The 13,107-nt window shown below is 43.3% G+C and overlaps 1 protein-coding gene across 4 annotated transcripts in view; it reads left to right on the plus strand.

Annotated features, from left to right (window-relative positions):
• Window positions 1-13,107, plus strand: part of rprd2a (regulation of nuclear pre-mRNA domain containing 2a) — a 50,389-nt gene that overhangs the window by 36,103 nt on the left and 1,179 nt on the right. For 3 of the 4 annotated variants that reach the window (XR_008811924.1, XR_008811925.1, XR_008811926.1), the window contains exons 10-12: window positions 5,556-7,706; window positions 10,999-11,164; window positions 11,313-11,356. Coding sequence is in view for 1 of the 4 variants with exons in the window: in XM_056298317.1 (XP_056154292.1) it covers window positions 5,556-7,324 (1,769 nt within the window). In the remaining 3 variants the exon portion in view is untranslated. Of the gene's footprint in view, window positions 1-5,555; window positions 8,406-10,998; window positions 11,165-11,312; window positions 11,357-13,107 lie in introns of those variants that run through there. The other variant, XM_056298317.1, reaches the window with a different exon arrangement.

The raw sequence follows: 13,107 nt of genomic DNA on the forward strand, positions 1-13,107 counted from the left end.
GGTATTTTAATTTTTTATCCCAGACAATTTGATAACTAGAACAAAGATATGAGGGGGATTATAGTTAAAATTAAGGACCTGGGTTTTTGCTCATTTAGTTTATAGCCTGAGTATGACCCGTATTCATCCAGCACTGACATTAGCACATGTATAGAGTCTGTTGGGCTCGAAAGATACACAAGAACATCGTCCACAAATAAGGCCGGTTTTTGTTCCCCTGCTGCCATTTTTATACCTTTAATCATGTTGTTCTGTCTAATCCATTGTGCCAGTGGTTCGATAAAAGTCATGAATAGAAGCGGACTTAACGGGCAGCCCTGTCTTGTGGATCTCTCTAATAAAAAAGAATCAGTAAGCTCGCCTTTGATTTTTAGTTTGGCTGATAGCCTGCTAAAAAGGGCTTCTAATGTCTTAATAATTACTTGTTTAAACCCAAACTTCTCCATAACCTTAAATAGGAATTTCCATCTAACAAAATCAAAAGCCTTTTCGGCATCTAAACTTATCAGCATAGCCTGTATTTTATTTTGGTTTATATGTCTAATAATTTGTAGATATTCTAATGTTATCGTGAGTCTGACGTGTTAGAAGAAATCTTGTTTGGTCTATATTAATTATTTTGGGTAAAAATGTTTTCAAGTCTTGTGGCAATGATTGGGGTAAACAATTTGTAATCAAGGTTTAGTATACTAATTGGTCTGTAGTTAGCGCAATCTAATTTATCTTTCCCTCCCTTAGGTATGGCTGAGATAATCACTTCTTTCCATGAAGCTGGAGTTTCCCTTTTTGTCAGAGCCCAGTTGAATGTTCTTAGTAGAATAGGTGTCGGAGCCTCTTTCATACTCTTGTACCACTCCGAAGTGAATCCGTTCGTGCCAGGGGATTTATTAGCTTTCAATCTGGCTTTAGTCAAGAAAATTACTTCTTTTGTTAGCTGTGAGACGAGTGCTTTATTTTGGTCTTCTGTAAGGGTTGGCAAATTTAATGATTTAAGTAGTGCCTCCATTTTCCGGTCATTATCGACCTGAGGTTGTGAATGTAATTTTTTGTAATATTCCTTAAAACAATCTTGAATTTCCATCTTTTGGTGGTGAGTGTCCTTAGTTTTGGGGTCCTTTATCTTATACATTGTGTTATCTGCCTGTTGTTTTCGAAGTTTGTAGGCCAGTAATTTTGTATATTTGCTGCCACCTTCATAGTACTTTTGTTTAGTGAATATCATTTTCTTTTGGATTTCTTGTATATATATATATATCTTCAATCTGGTTTATTTTCCTCGTTATTTCTACTTAAGATTTGGGGGATCTATTGAGTTCTTATGTGCAGACTCTAGGTTTTTCAGTTCAACCTGAAGGGTGTTGAGTTTTTCTGCTCTTTGTTTCTTAAGAAAGGGTGTTAATGCAATCACCTTCCCTCTCATTACTGCTTTACAGGTATCCCAGAGCACAGACGGAGACACCTCTCCATTATCGTTATATTCTAAATAATCTGATACTTCCTTTGCAAACTGTTCAATCCTATGTTTATCAATATGCTAGAATTAAATCTCCAATGTGTAAGCTTCCTTGTATGCCGTTGTTAAGGACAGATACACTGTAATCCTATCCAGTATTTTTATATAAAAATACGATTCTGAGCCGGGAGGAATATACAGTGCATCCGGAAAGTGTTCACACCCCTTCACTTTCCCCACATTTTGTTATGTTACAGCCTTATTCCAAATGGATTAAATTCCTTTTTTTTCTCATCAATCTAAACACAATACCGCATAATGACAAAGTGAAAAAAGGTTTTGTAGAAATTTTTGCAAATTTATTAAAAATAAAAAACTGAAATATTGCATGTACATAAGTATTCACACCCTTTGCTATGACACTCAAAATTGAGCTCAGGTTCATCCTGTTTCCACTGATCATCCTTGAGATGTTTCTACATCTTGATTGGAGTCCACCTGTAGTAAATTCAATTGATTGGGCATGACTTAGAAAGGTACACACCTGTCTATATAAGGTCCCACTGTTGACAGTGCATGTCAGAGCAGAAACCAAGCCATGAAGTCAAAGGAATTGTCTGTCGACCTCTGAGACAGGATTGTATCGAGGCACAGATCTGGGGAAGGGCACAAAAAAATTTCTACAGCTTTGAAGGTCCCAAAGAGCACAGTGGTCTCCATCATTCGTAAATGGAAGAAGTTTGGATTCACCAGGACTCTTCCTAGAGCTGGCCGCCCAGCCAAACTGAGCAATCGGGGGAGAAGGGCCTTGGTCAAGGAGTTGACCAAGAACCCGATGGTCACTCTGACAGAGCTTCAGCGGTCCTCTGTGGAGATGGGAGAACCTTCCAGAAGGACAACCATCTCTGCAGCACTCCACCAATCAGGCCTTTATGGTAGAGTGGCCAGATGGAAGCCTCTGCTCAGTAAAAGGCACATGACATTCTGCTTGGAGTTTGCCAGAAAGCACCCAAAGGACTCTCAGACCATGAGAAACAAGATTCTGTGGTCTGATGAAAGCAAGATTGAACTGTTTAGCCTGCATGCCAAATGTCACGTCTGGAGGAAACCAGGCACCTCTCATCACCTTGCTAATACCATCCTTACAGTGAAGCATGGTGGTGGCAGCATCATGCTGTGGGGATGTTTTTCAGCGGCAGGAACTGGGAGACTAGTCAGGATCGAGGGAAAGATGAATGGAGCAAAGTACAGAGAGATCCTTGATGAAAACCTGCTCCAGCGCGCTCAGGACCTCAGACTGGGGTGAAGGGTTACCTTTCAACACGACAACGACCCTAAGCACACAGCCAAGACAACGAAGGAGTGGCTTCGGGACAAGTCTGTGAATGTCCTTGAGTGGCCCAACCAGAGCCCAGACCTGAACCACATTGAATATCTCTGGAAAGACCTGAAAATAGCTGTGCAGCGACACTCCCCATCTAACCTTACAGAGCTCGAGAGGATCTGCAGAGAAGAATGGGAGAAATGCCCCAAATATAGGTGTGCCAAACTTGTAGCTTCATACCCAAGAAGACTTGAGGCTGTAAGCGCTGTCAAGGGTGCCTCAATCAAGTACTGAGTAAAGGGTGTGAATACTTGTGTACATGCATTATTTAAGTTTTTTATTTTTAATAAATTTACAAAAATTTCTACAAAACCTTTTTTACTTTGTCATTATGGGGTTTTGTGTGTAGATTGATGAGAAAAAAAAGGAATTTAATCAATTTTGGAATAAGGCTGTAACATAACAAAATGTGGGGAAAGTGGAGGGGTGTGAATACTTTCCGGATGCACTGTATACATTGTAGAAGGTAAACAAAATTCCATCCACTTTTCCCTTTATCAGTACGAATCTGCCTTGTTAGTAGATATATGTTCATATATCGCTCTTCCAGAGATCAATATAACGACCCCTCTTGTATGTTTTGATCCATTTGAGGAGGAAAATACATATTTAAAGCCTTGTCTTTTGAGTTTTTCATGTTCAGTCCCTGTCATGTGGATTTCCTGCAGGAATGCAATATCTATGTTTTCTCTTTCAAATTTTGTAAGAATTTTGGTCTTTTTGACTGGGCTGAGAAGCCCATTAACATTTAGAGAAATTACATTAACCATGTGGTACCTATACTCAAAGTTTTAGTTTTTTGTGTTACATTGTTTTAGGTAATATCCTCCACAGATGCAGATTCCTTACATTGAAAAAAAAAGCAGATCTCCTCTACTTTTAACACAAAACAACATCGCACAAGAACAGTAGAACAACTAAAGAAACTTCCCAGAAAAAAAGGGATCTTGCCCCTAAAGTCCCTGTTGGAAGGTGGAGGATAATGTCCCCCCAAATGGGTGGCCCTCCCTAGCGGCAGAATGACCGACCTGCATCTACATTCTATATCCCATAGATAAGTCCAACATATACCATAATGCTGATCTGCTCAATCGGTGATTTCAGTATTTGTAAATTGTCTTACTTTATAATGCATTTAGCGGGGAACTATTCAAAAGAAAGAAAAAGGAGAGAATGACTCAAATTTACCTCTCTCATTTCCAATCAGTTCACTTATTGTTCCATGTGATTTGCGGTTTTTTAAATGCTGGGGTGGTCTTCTAAACTCCTGAAGCTTTTCTCTCACACATGTCTCCATTCGTTTTCCATTGTCCCTGGCGTCAGCTTGTTGCCATGGAAACGTCATCTTTATGTTCTCTATGTCGGAGCCTCGATCCTCTCTAGCGTCGGCCACCTGAAATCCCCTCGCTCGCAGCTCCCGTGCGGCTTCCTGCACGTTCTCGTAGGTCCGTGGTCCAGTACTCCAGTAAATCCGAATCCTTGTGAACGGAGTTTGAAAGCGAATGCTTTTCTCTTTGATTGCTTTTTTAATTCCTCCGTAGGCATGGTGCTTCTCCATCACCTCATATGCATAGTCATGGTCGAAGAAAATCTGCTTGTTATTATGTGAACTTTATTCTTCCAAGCCAATTTCAGGGTGGTTTCTTTAACGTCAAACTGTAGGAAATTTATAGCGATGGACCTTGGAGTAGCATCGGGTCCTGGCTTCTGTGTCAGGGCTCTATGAGCGCGTTGAATTTGGAGGGGCATATCGTCAGGTAAGGGGAGCTTCGTAGTCAGCAGTTTTTCCACAGACTTAATCATCGAGTCACCTTTGGCGTCCTTGGGCACCCCGCACATCTGGATGTTATTTCTTCTGGATCTGCTTTCCAAATCGGTCACCTTTTCCCGCAGCCTGTGTTTTTCTGTCAGCAAATATAGCAGGACCTCTTTGGTTACAGCGCTGTTTGCTTCCACGTCTGAAATGCGCTCCTAAGCCTCAGTAATAACCTGGCCTTGAGTTCGGAGTGTCGCCCCGACTTCAGATAGCGGCCGGTTAAGCTCTTGTTTTGGCGTTGTCAACTCTTCCTTCAAGTCTTTCCTTAACTCCCCTTTAAGTTTGGAGATAGCCGTGTGTATATCTTTTTTAAAGTTTGGGGATGTCTTTAGAGATAGACAAACATTTCACAGAGCAGCACATCCCTGTGCTGAGTAGCTTCTTCTCTAATTGCTAGCAAGACACCATTTTCCTCATCAGAGGGCTCCATTTCAATTTTTTTTCGGTGTCAATTGTTCAGTTACCCGCTTTACCAAATTCTTCTGACTTCTCAATGATTTCTCCCTCTCATTTCTCCCTGCCAGAGTTTGCAAGTTAAAGTTTTCTAGTAGGGGGGTTATTTTTAAGACCAGTTGAGTGAGAGCAAATAACTATGCATCCATCCCGAACATGACTTTACCGGAAGTCCTCAACTTGAACCATTTTGACCTTTTTCATGACCTTGACTGTGGCCTTGACCCAATTACCACTAGAATTTAATTTAGTAATTTAGGGCACATTGCACACCTTCCATGAATATTTCATATTTCCTGCATCCATTTTTATCCTTAAAGTTTTCAAGATGGACGGAACAAAAAACAAATATTTGTATCCTCACAACTATTGTATTTTCACATTTCTTATTCTTTTTATTATTGTTTTCTTCTATCTCACTATTTTCTCACCCTTTCTCCCTCTCACAGGCCTCACCTCTCTTCTGAGCAGCCCAGTTGAGACGGTGTCATCAGACTCCTCCAACACAGGCAAGCTTCCCCCTACTCTGTCCTCCACCCCTGCATCTGCAGCCCCCTCCACAAGCCAGCCTCTCTCCTCTTCTACACCAGTGCCTTCTCCAGTAGTGTCAACTTTAAAGCAGAATACCAGCTCCCAAGCGGAAGCATCTTTTCCCGCTTCCAGCGCTGCTTCTGCCCTGGTGCAGGCTCTCCATCGAGACATGGAGCTGACAACAGAGCCAGAACCCTCCTCGTCCTCTCAGAGTTTGGAATCTAAGATTCACAGCTTCCTACAGGGGAACCCCGGTTTTAGTGCCTTCAACTTAGGCTTCTCTACTGGCCTGGGCCAAGGAAGCAGCAATCTCAGCCCGATGACTGGAACAGATGCTCAGGACAGCACCCCAGTGCGGGACGAGGGCGGAGGCACCCCAACTCAAGATGAGATCATGGACAAGCCAGTGGTTGATGTATTTACTTCCAAAGCTCCAAATACAGCAGGGTACCAGAATAGTACCTGGAAGGACCACACCAATCCTCAGCAGCAAGCAATGCCTCAGAATGGGCAGGGGAACCAGCCATACTCATATGGTGGCAAGGAGGGAGCGAAACATGAAATTATGCCACCCGTTGCACACTACCAACCAATACCATCACAGGCAGCAGGCCCTGTGCCCACTGAAAGATCCCTAGGCAATGTCAGCAGTAATGAAACTGCTGAGGACTTCCAAGGTGTGAGGGTTAGGGGGTGGTATGGCAGCACTTACCCAGAGGGGGAGACCTTGCACCCCAGGGGCCACAGTGTAACTGCACAAAGAGGAGGTACAGAAAACCAGACATTAGGACTATATCCATACCAAACAGACAAAGCTCAAGAAACTCGGGGGGAGGTCCCCCATCAAGGAGTCACCCCCTCCCCTGGTTTCTTCAAAAGTACCCTCCCTCCAGTTCCCCAGTTACCACCCCCTCCTGTGGGTTTTGAGCTTCCACCTGGCATGGTGAGCAGTGAGGTGGTTCCCTCGGGCCAGAAACCAATGCCTAACCCTGAGACAGAAGTGGGGGCTAAGCCCAGAGTAGACAGCATCATCGGTGGGATGGTAGTCCATGACCATCAACACAAATCAGTGTTCCACCACGATGATCCTTTGTACCACCATAATGACCTTCACGGTCATCCTGATGACTTGCATCCTCATCCTGATGAGTTGAATCCTCACCCTGAGGAGCGACGTTACCATGATGACCTCAGGCGTTACCATGATGACCTCAGTCATTACCATGAAGACCCCCACCATGAAGATCCCCTTCTTTACCGAGATGACCCTCGTCCGCACCCCGATGACCCCTACTATCACCCCAATGAGCCGCGTTACCGGCCAGACAGCCCTTCACAGCCATACCCTAGTGTTCGAGGACGCCTCACTCCCCCCCTCTCCCCCTCAGAGGGTGCCTTCTTTGACTACTGCCCAAGAAGTCCCTCTCCTCCTCCTCTTTATGGTCACAGGGGACTGCGGCCACCTCGCCCTGAAATGCATTATCCTGGCCCACATCCTCTCCGCTGGCCTGTTCACCCAGCACGCCCTCCTCACCCTCACCCTAGGGGACCTTCACATGGACCACCATTTCCCCCCTTTCGTGGCCCAGACCCGTGGTTACGAGGCAAACGTCCAGGTCCAAGAGGAAGGGGGCCCAGCGGTCCAGTTTTTCCCCCTAAAAGACCATACTTACCCCCGCGGTACTGACTCAGCATCAGCAAGTAACCATTTGAGCGTTTCAGTTTTTGCCATGGTGGCGGGGGGCATCTGCGTGACTTCTCAGTTATTTGATTTTCAAACAATGAGAACAGCCACAGCCTGCCAAAACGTAACGAAGTTCTGAAATGGACAGGCAAGGGGGTGGATAGAAAGTGAACTGAAAATGTAGTTGGAGTTCAGACAAGGTCATATCTGAAGAAGAGAGGGATAAGAAGCAGTTGGATGAAGAGTTAAATCAATAAATCGACATGGAAGAAAACGGCAGAGAATGGGAGAGAGCCTCGACAAGAACCAGCAGATGCAAATGAAAACCGCTTCTAAGAAGATTGCTGAGCGGAAGTTCGAAGACCGAAGAAAAAGGAAATGAAAGGTGGATATATATACATAAATATATATATATATATATATAAATCACTTTTTTGTTAATTCTGATGTAAAGCATTGCATTAAGTTTATAATTGAGCTTCCCGTTGACGTAGCTCCGCGTGTGTACTTGTTTGCATGCTGTCAAACTTGAGCCAGCTAGTCAGACAGGTGTAATTTTTTTTCCCCCATCAGAATTTGAAGATAGTTTTTTCCCCCAAAGAAGTTACAAAGAAAAGTAGTTGAAGCGGTATTTTTACTGTTGTTAGGTTTTCACTGAGTAATTGTGACATCCTCACCCCCCCACCCCCTTACATTTAATCAAGAATCCCAATAGCCTTTTGCTAAAAAAGACCCCTCTTAAACAACACGTTGTGTATGTACAGGCGAATAGGCTTATAGAGGTTCTGTTTCTTTTTACAGTACTCTTTTTGTGTAGTAGAGGAGATCTTTTGTCATCGATCCAACTTTGAGTTTTGTTTTTTGTTAAGTGACAATTTCTCCACCAATGCGTAAGCCTTTCGGCGTCAGGTTTGCGTCTTTCAGTTGCTTGGTTGAAGTTGGTACGAGTCTGGTTAAGGGTCTTTGGGAGGAATCCTTTTTTTTATAGCCTTTAACGCCAACGCAGAAGAAAAGTTCATTTTTGGAGAGGATGAAGATACTCGTCTTCAGCTACGTTTTACTTGTACTGGCTTCAATAAAAACTTCAGTTTGAAAAACTGTGTTGTCTTTTCCTTCTCCTCAGCTTTGGAGCATTGCCCACACTGACTAAATCAAGAGCCATGACAAAAAAACCTTATTATACCTCCTAAAAACCATGTCCTCTCACCCACTGAGAGAACACGAGACTCTCGAGGGAAACTAAAAATGATGAATACGACGTTTGAAGTAAATTATTTGCAAGTTGCAGGTCTTTTAGGATGTGATGCATTTACCTAGACTGACTTCTTAAAAACTACCATCGTGAAAAAACGTGTTCTCATAAACCCTTCCCTGTTTGGTTCGAAATCGTTGAACCGGTTCTCGTTAGTACAATAAATAAATAAAGAGGCGTCCTTAAATTCGGAGAAAGCTATAAGGAAGGATTTAACAACATTTTTCTTGTATTTGTTTAAACCAAAGATCAAATCTTAAGTTCAGCATAGTATTATATTTGTACTAATTAAGTCAAAGAAGGTTGAATCTGTTTATCTGGATACAACGTTTACTGACAGATACGTAAACGTATCCACATGAACTGATTCAACCTTATTTGATTTTCTTACCTGGATTATTTATTGAGCATGCATCAAGACATGTGCCAATTGGGGCGCCCGGGTAGCATAGCCTTCCGTTGGCTGCCAACACAGGGATGTCCGGTTCGAATCCCCGTGCTACCTCCGGATTGGTCGGGCGTCCCTACAGACACAATTGGCCGTGTCTGCGGCGCGTGATTTTTTTTTTTCTCGTACCCGTTTTTCGGGAACTCTGCCTCTGATTGGCTAGTACTCGTTGCCTCCGTTGGTTAGGTTGGTTAAGGTTAGGGTTAGGGTGGGGTTAGGGATAGGGTTAGCCAATCAGAGATAGAGTAGGGGCGGGTCTTCCCGGAATCCAACCGGATGTGGGTATGTGTCCCGGTCGCCGCACTAGCGCCCCCTCTGCTCGGTCTGGGCGCCTTTTCGGGGTGGGGGACTGGGGGGGCGATAGCATGATCCTCCCACGCGCTACGTCCCCCTAGCGAAACTCCTCCCTGTCAGGTGAAAAGCGGCTGGCGACTCCACATAGTCTGCAGCGTTCCCCGGATCGGCAGAGGGGGTGGGGAGAGTGGGGTAAATTGGTCAGTCAGTCAGTCAAGTCAAGTACAATTGGGGGGAAATAGACATGTACTAAATAAGATTAGCAATTTCTGTTCCTGTCACCAAACTGATCATTTTAACTATATTGAATCTTTCTCACAAAATATTGTACATTTGGGACATTAAATCTTGGAGTTGCTCCCAGAAAGCGGTGGTCTTTAAAACATGACTGGGACAAGCACCGGTGACTTAATTGGGTTAACAAGTCTTGTTCTATGTCCAGCCATAGACACTCTGTCAAATAAGAGCCAAATAATACCTTTCATTATATATATTTTTGCGCATAACCATGTACCATAGAATTTGAGCTCTTAGGAGACAACAGTAGACACCCATTTTATTGCACTTGAATAGTCTTGGTTGAGTTTGCAGGCAGCCACAGAAGACTACCGTGGTCAAACTGACAGCAACGGTAAATTGAGAAAAGGTCGAGGGAAACTGATCAGACGTGAGCTTTAAAATGAGATGGGCACAGTCCCGCCTCCATTCATTAACCTCGTTTGATTCTCCAGTGACTGGAAATAACCCATAACTTTTCAAAATGATGCATCGCAGATGGGATGTTTAAATCCCATTTGATATCTAATTTAACTAGGTATCAATTTAGTTTCCAGAATCCTTCCATATGTTCCCTTGCAAAATCCATTTGCTTGAAACTTTTATTTTCAAATGCTGCAGCAGTTTATTTGGCCTGAAAGTGGAGATTTAAGTCTTTGGAGAAGCCAATTTCAGCCTAGACTGACTGGTCCTCAGGTCGAAGTTTAAGAAGGATTCTGTTTGGAACTTTTTGTTTGTTTGTTTGTTTTTGTTTTGTTTTTAACATGGCTAACTTAATTTTGGTTGCGTTGGTGAAAGATTAAACTCTGTGCAAGATTGGCGTGGATACATCTAGCTGGTTGAAACAGGCCTCGGTTCATAAATACAGAAAAACAAAGATTCAAATAGGGAAAAAAATGTGTCCCCACATTAAGTAATGCTGTTATTCAAGGCCAAATCTACTGGTAATAGCCAGTTCAAAGAAGCCGTTCAAAACTGATACCCACGTGTATGCTAATCAATCAGAGAAGACTTAAAAATAGAAGGCAAGCGTTGGCGTTAGATGATCACAATGAGACTCAGGACACAAAATCTGTTCACTTTAGACAGTCGCCGCCAGGTGTCAGTAGATCGCAGATTCATTAGATTTTGGTAGAAAGCCAAACTAAAACCACACACCCCCCCCCCCCCACTAAAACCACACTTAGTCTTCTCTCTATCAGATTAGTGACGCTTGGAAGATGTCCGTGGATAAACGTGCTTGTGACGCGCGCACATATTTTGTTGTGTGGGAAATAATAAACGTTTGATCGCAGAAGCGGCTCTCTTGAATAGAATTGAACTTTGCTGAATTTTGCAACTCAACAACCACTCACCACTCAATCATGTTTTTCTTCTCTCCCTCTCCCCCACCATATTCTACCCCAGCACCCCACGACCACTACCCCACACCCACCCATCTGCCCCCTACAGGGAACCCCCCCTCCCCCCACCGACCTCACCTTGGGATATGCCATCTTCTGGGTCGAGATGTGACATTTTCGACGGGGAAACTAATGCAAGGTGTCCCCCCCTCGATACCCACCACATCCCGGTAAAGACCCAGCACGTGTCTCTTTCAGAGATTGGCATTAGGCCTACAGTGGAACTAAGGGGGAATTAAAACGGGTTAAATTGTGCAGTTCAAATTCAGTACAGTATGAAAAACGATCTTCTATTTTCTTCCCTCTCTTTGTGTACAGAGAACGACCACAAGAGAACAGAGTAACTTTAGAGACCGGCCAATGTGAGTAACGCCAGGATCACTGGACACGTGTACAAACACTGATCTGGTCGGTGTGTGTGTGTGTGTGCGTGCGCGCGTGTGTGTGCGTGCGTCTTTCTCTCAAACGTATCGTATACAGTAGCTCATCATATTTCTATCAGATCACAAATGGTCCACTGATATATTACTGCTTTCAAAATAAGGATGAACTTTGCATGTCTCACACAAGTGGCATGGTACCTAATAGTACTTTAATCGAATTTGTGTTTTTGTGCAATAAACTTTATATACCAAAACTGTGGGGTTTTTTTTTACTGACTATTAACTGTTTCCTCGCTTGACAATACGTTGTCATGGTTAGTAATTTTTTTTCTTGCATTACTTACACTTGTTCAAATACATCACACTATGGCCTTTTTTTCCATCTCCGACTACGCTAAATATAACGATGAATTAATTAACCGCCTTAAACTGAAATCACAAAATGTTTGTTTTACGAAACATATCAAAATATCATTTGTATCGCCATGCACCCCTAAGCATGTGTGGCCGCTGCATGTCTCCAGATGTTATGCTCTGAAATGAAAATATTCCTATATGTTATGAAACCGAAGCAGATCACGCTCTGTCACGGCTAATCTAGAACACACACACACACACACACACACACACACACACACACACACAACCACACACACACACACACACACATATACACATACATCTATATATATATTATATACACACACACTTTTAAGATGGTCAAGACTAGATGAACTAAGTCCTTCATCCAAGCGTGTAGATTGGGGTTGAAGGGTCGAAAGCAGATAGGATTTAGGGACTAATGGCAGATGGCCGTCTCACGATTCGGGACAGTATTGGAAGGGAGAAAAAAGGAGTGAGGGCTAAACCTGAATCGCATAAGCTCAGAGAGGCTTGTGGTAAAATCTTACATTTACTGCAATACATTTTATATATATATCTGCAATATATCATTCATTGTAGCCTTTGGCAGATCGTGACTCCCGAAGTGCCTCAGCGTTACATTCCAGTTGTGCGCATGTCGGGTGTTGTCATGTGAGCTCATTGTTTACATGCTCGCTCGGTGCCTAAATTTCAGCGAGGGCGTGTGTCCTGTTGTGTTTCCATGATCGTTCGCATATAAAAATCCGCATAAATTAAATTATTTACTCGTTCAAACGGAAGAATATCAAATGGAAACGTGACGGTCACGAATCGTGCGCAACCATTTCAGCACCACGGCCAGCTCTGCTTCGAGAACAAAAGACGGATTTGCGTCCCTCGGTGTCGGGGACCGTCTACGTTGTGCTATAGCAACATGTGAAAACACGACAGTGCCCAGGGAGCGGAATCTGCCGCTCTAAATCTATCTATCATGTGATATGATGTTGTATGATATTATATGTGTTGCTTTGAAAAGGGTAGCAATTCCAATAGTCCTAGCCGCATTTAACATTTATGGAGCAGACTCGGGAAACGTTATGATGTTGTGGCCCAGAATCGATTAGCTCCTGGTAGCTTCACCCGGAAAAAAAAGTGGCAGATGTGCATTTGTTTTTTTAAAAATGTATATATATATGTATATATTGTCATTCGTCGTGTTTTCAACCCTGGTTATTCCATTTTAAATTTTTAATTAAGAGTTTTTTACGTCGTCCTGATCGTCGTGTTGTGGCCTTGGTAGCTCTTTAACGACGGTCCCTGCCGTTAGACATCACGGCTCGTACAGCCCAAGGGAGGGCTGAGCGGAG

This window comes from Lampris incognitus, chromosome 18 (genome assembly GCF_029633865.1).
Source record: "Lampris incognitus isolate fLamInc1 chromosome 18, fLamInc1.hap2, whole genome shotgun sequence".
NCBI lineage: Eukaryota > Metazoa > Chordata > Actinopteri > Lampriformes > Lampridae > Lampris > Lampris incognitus.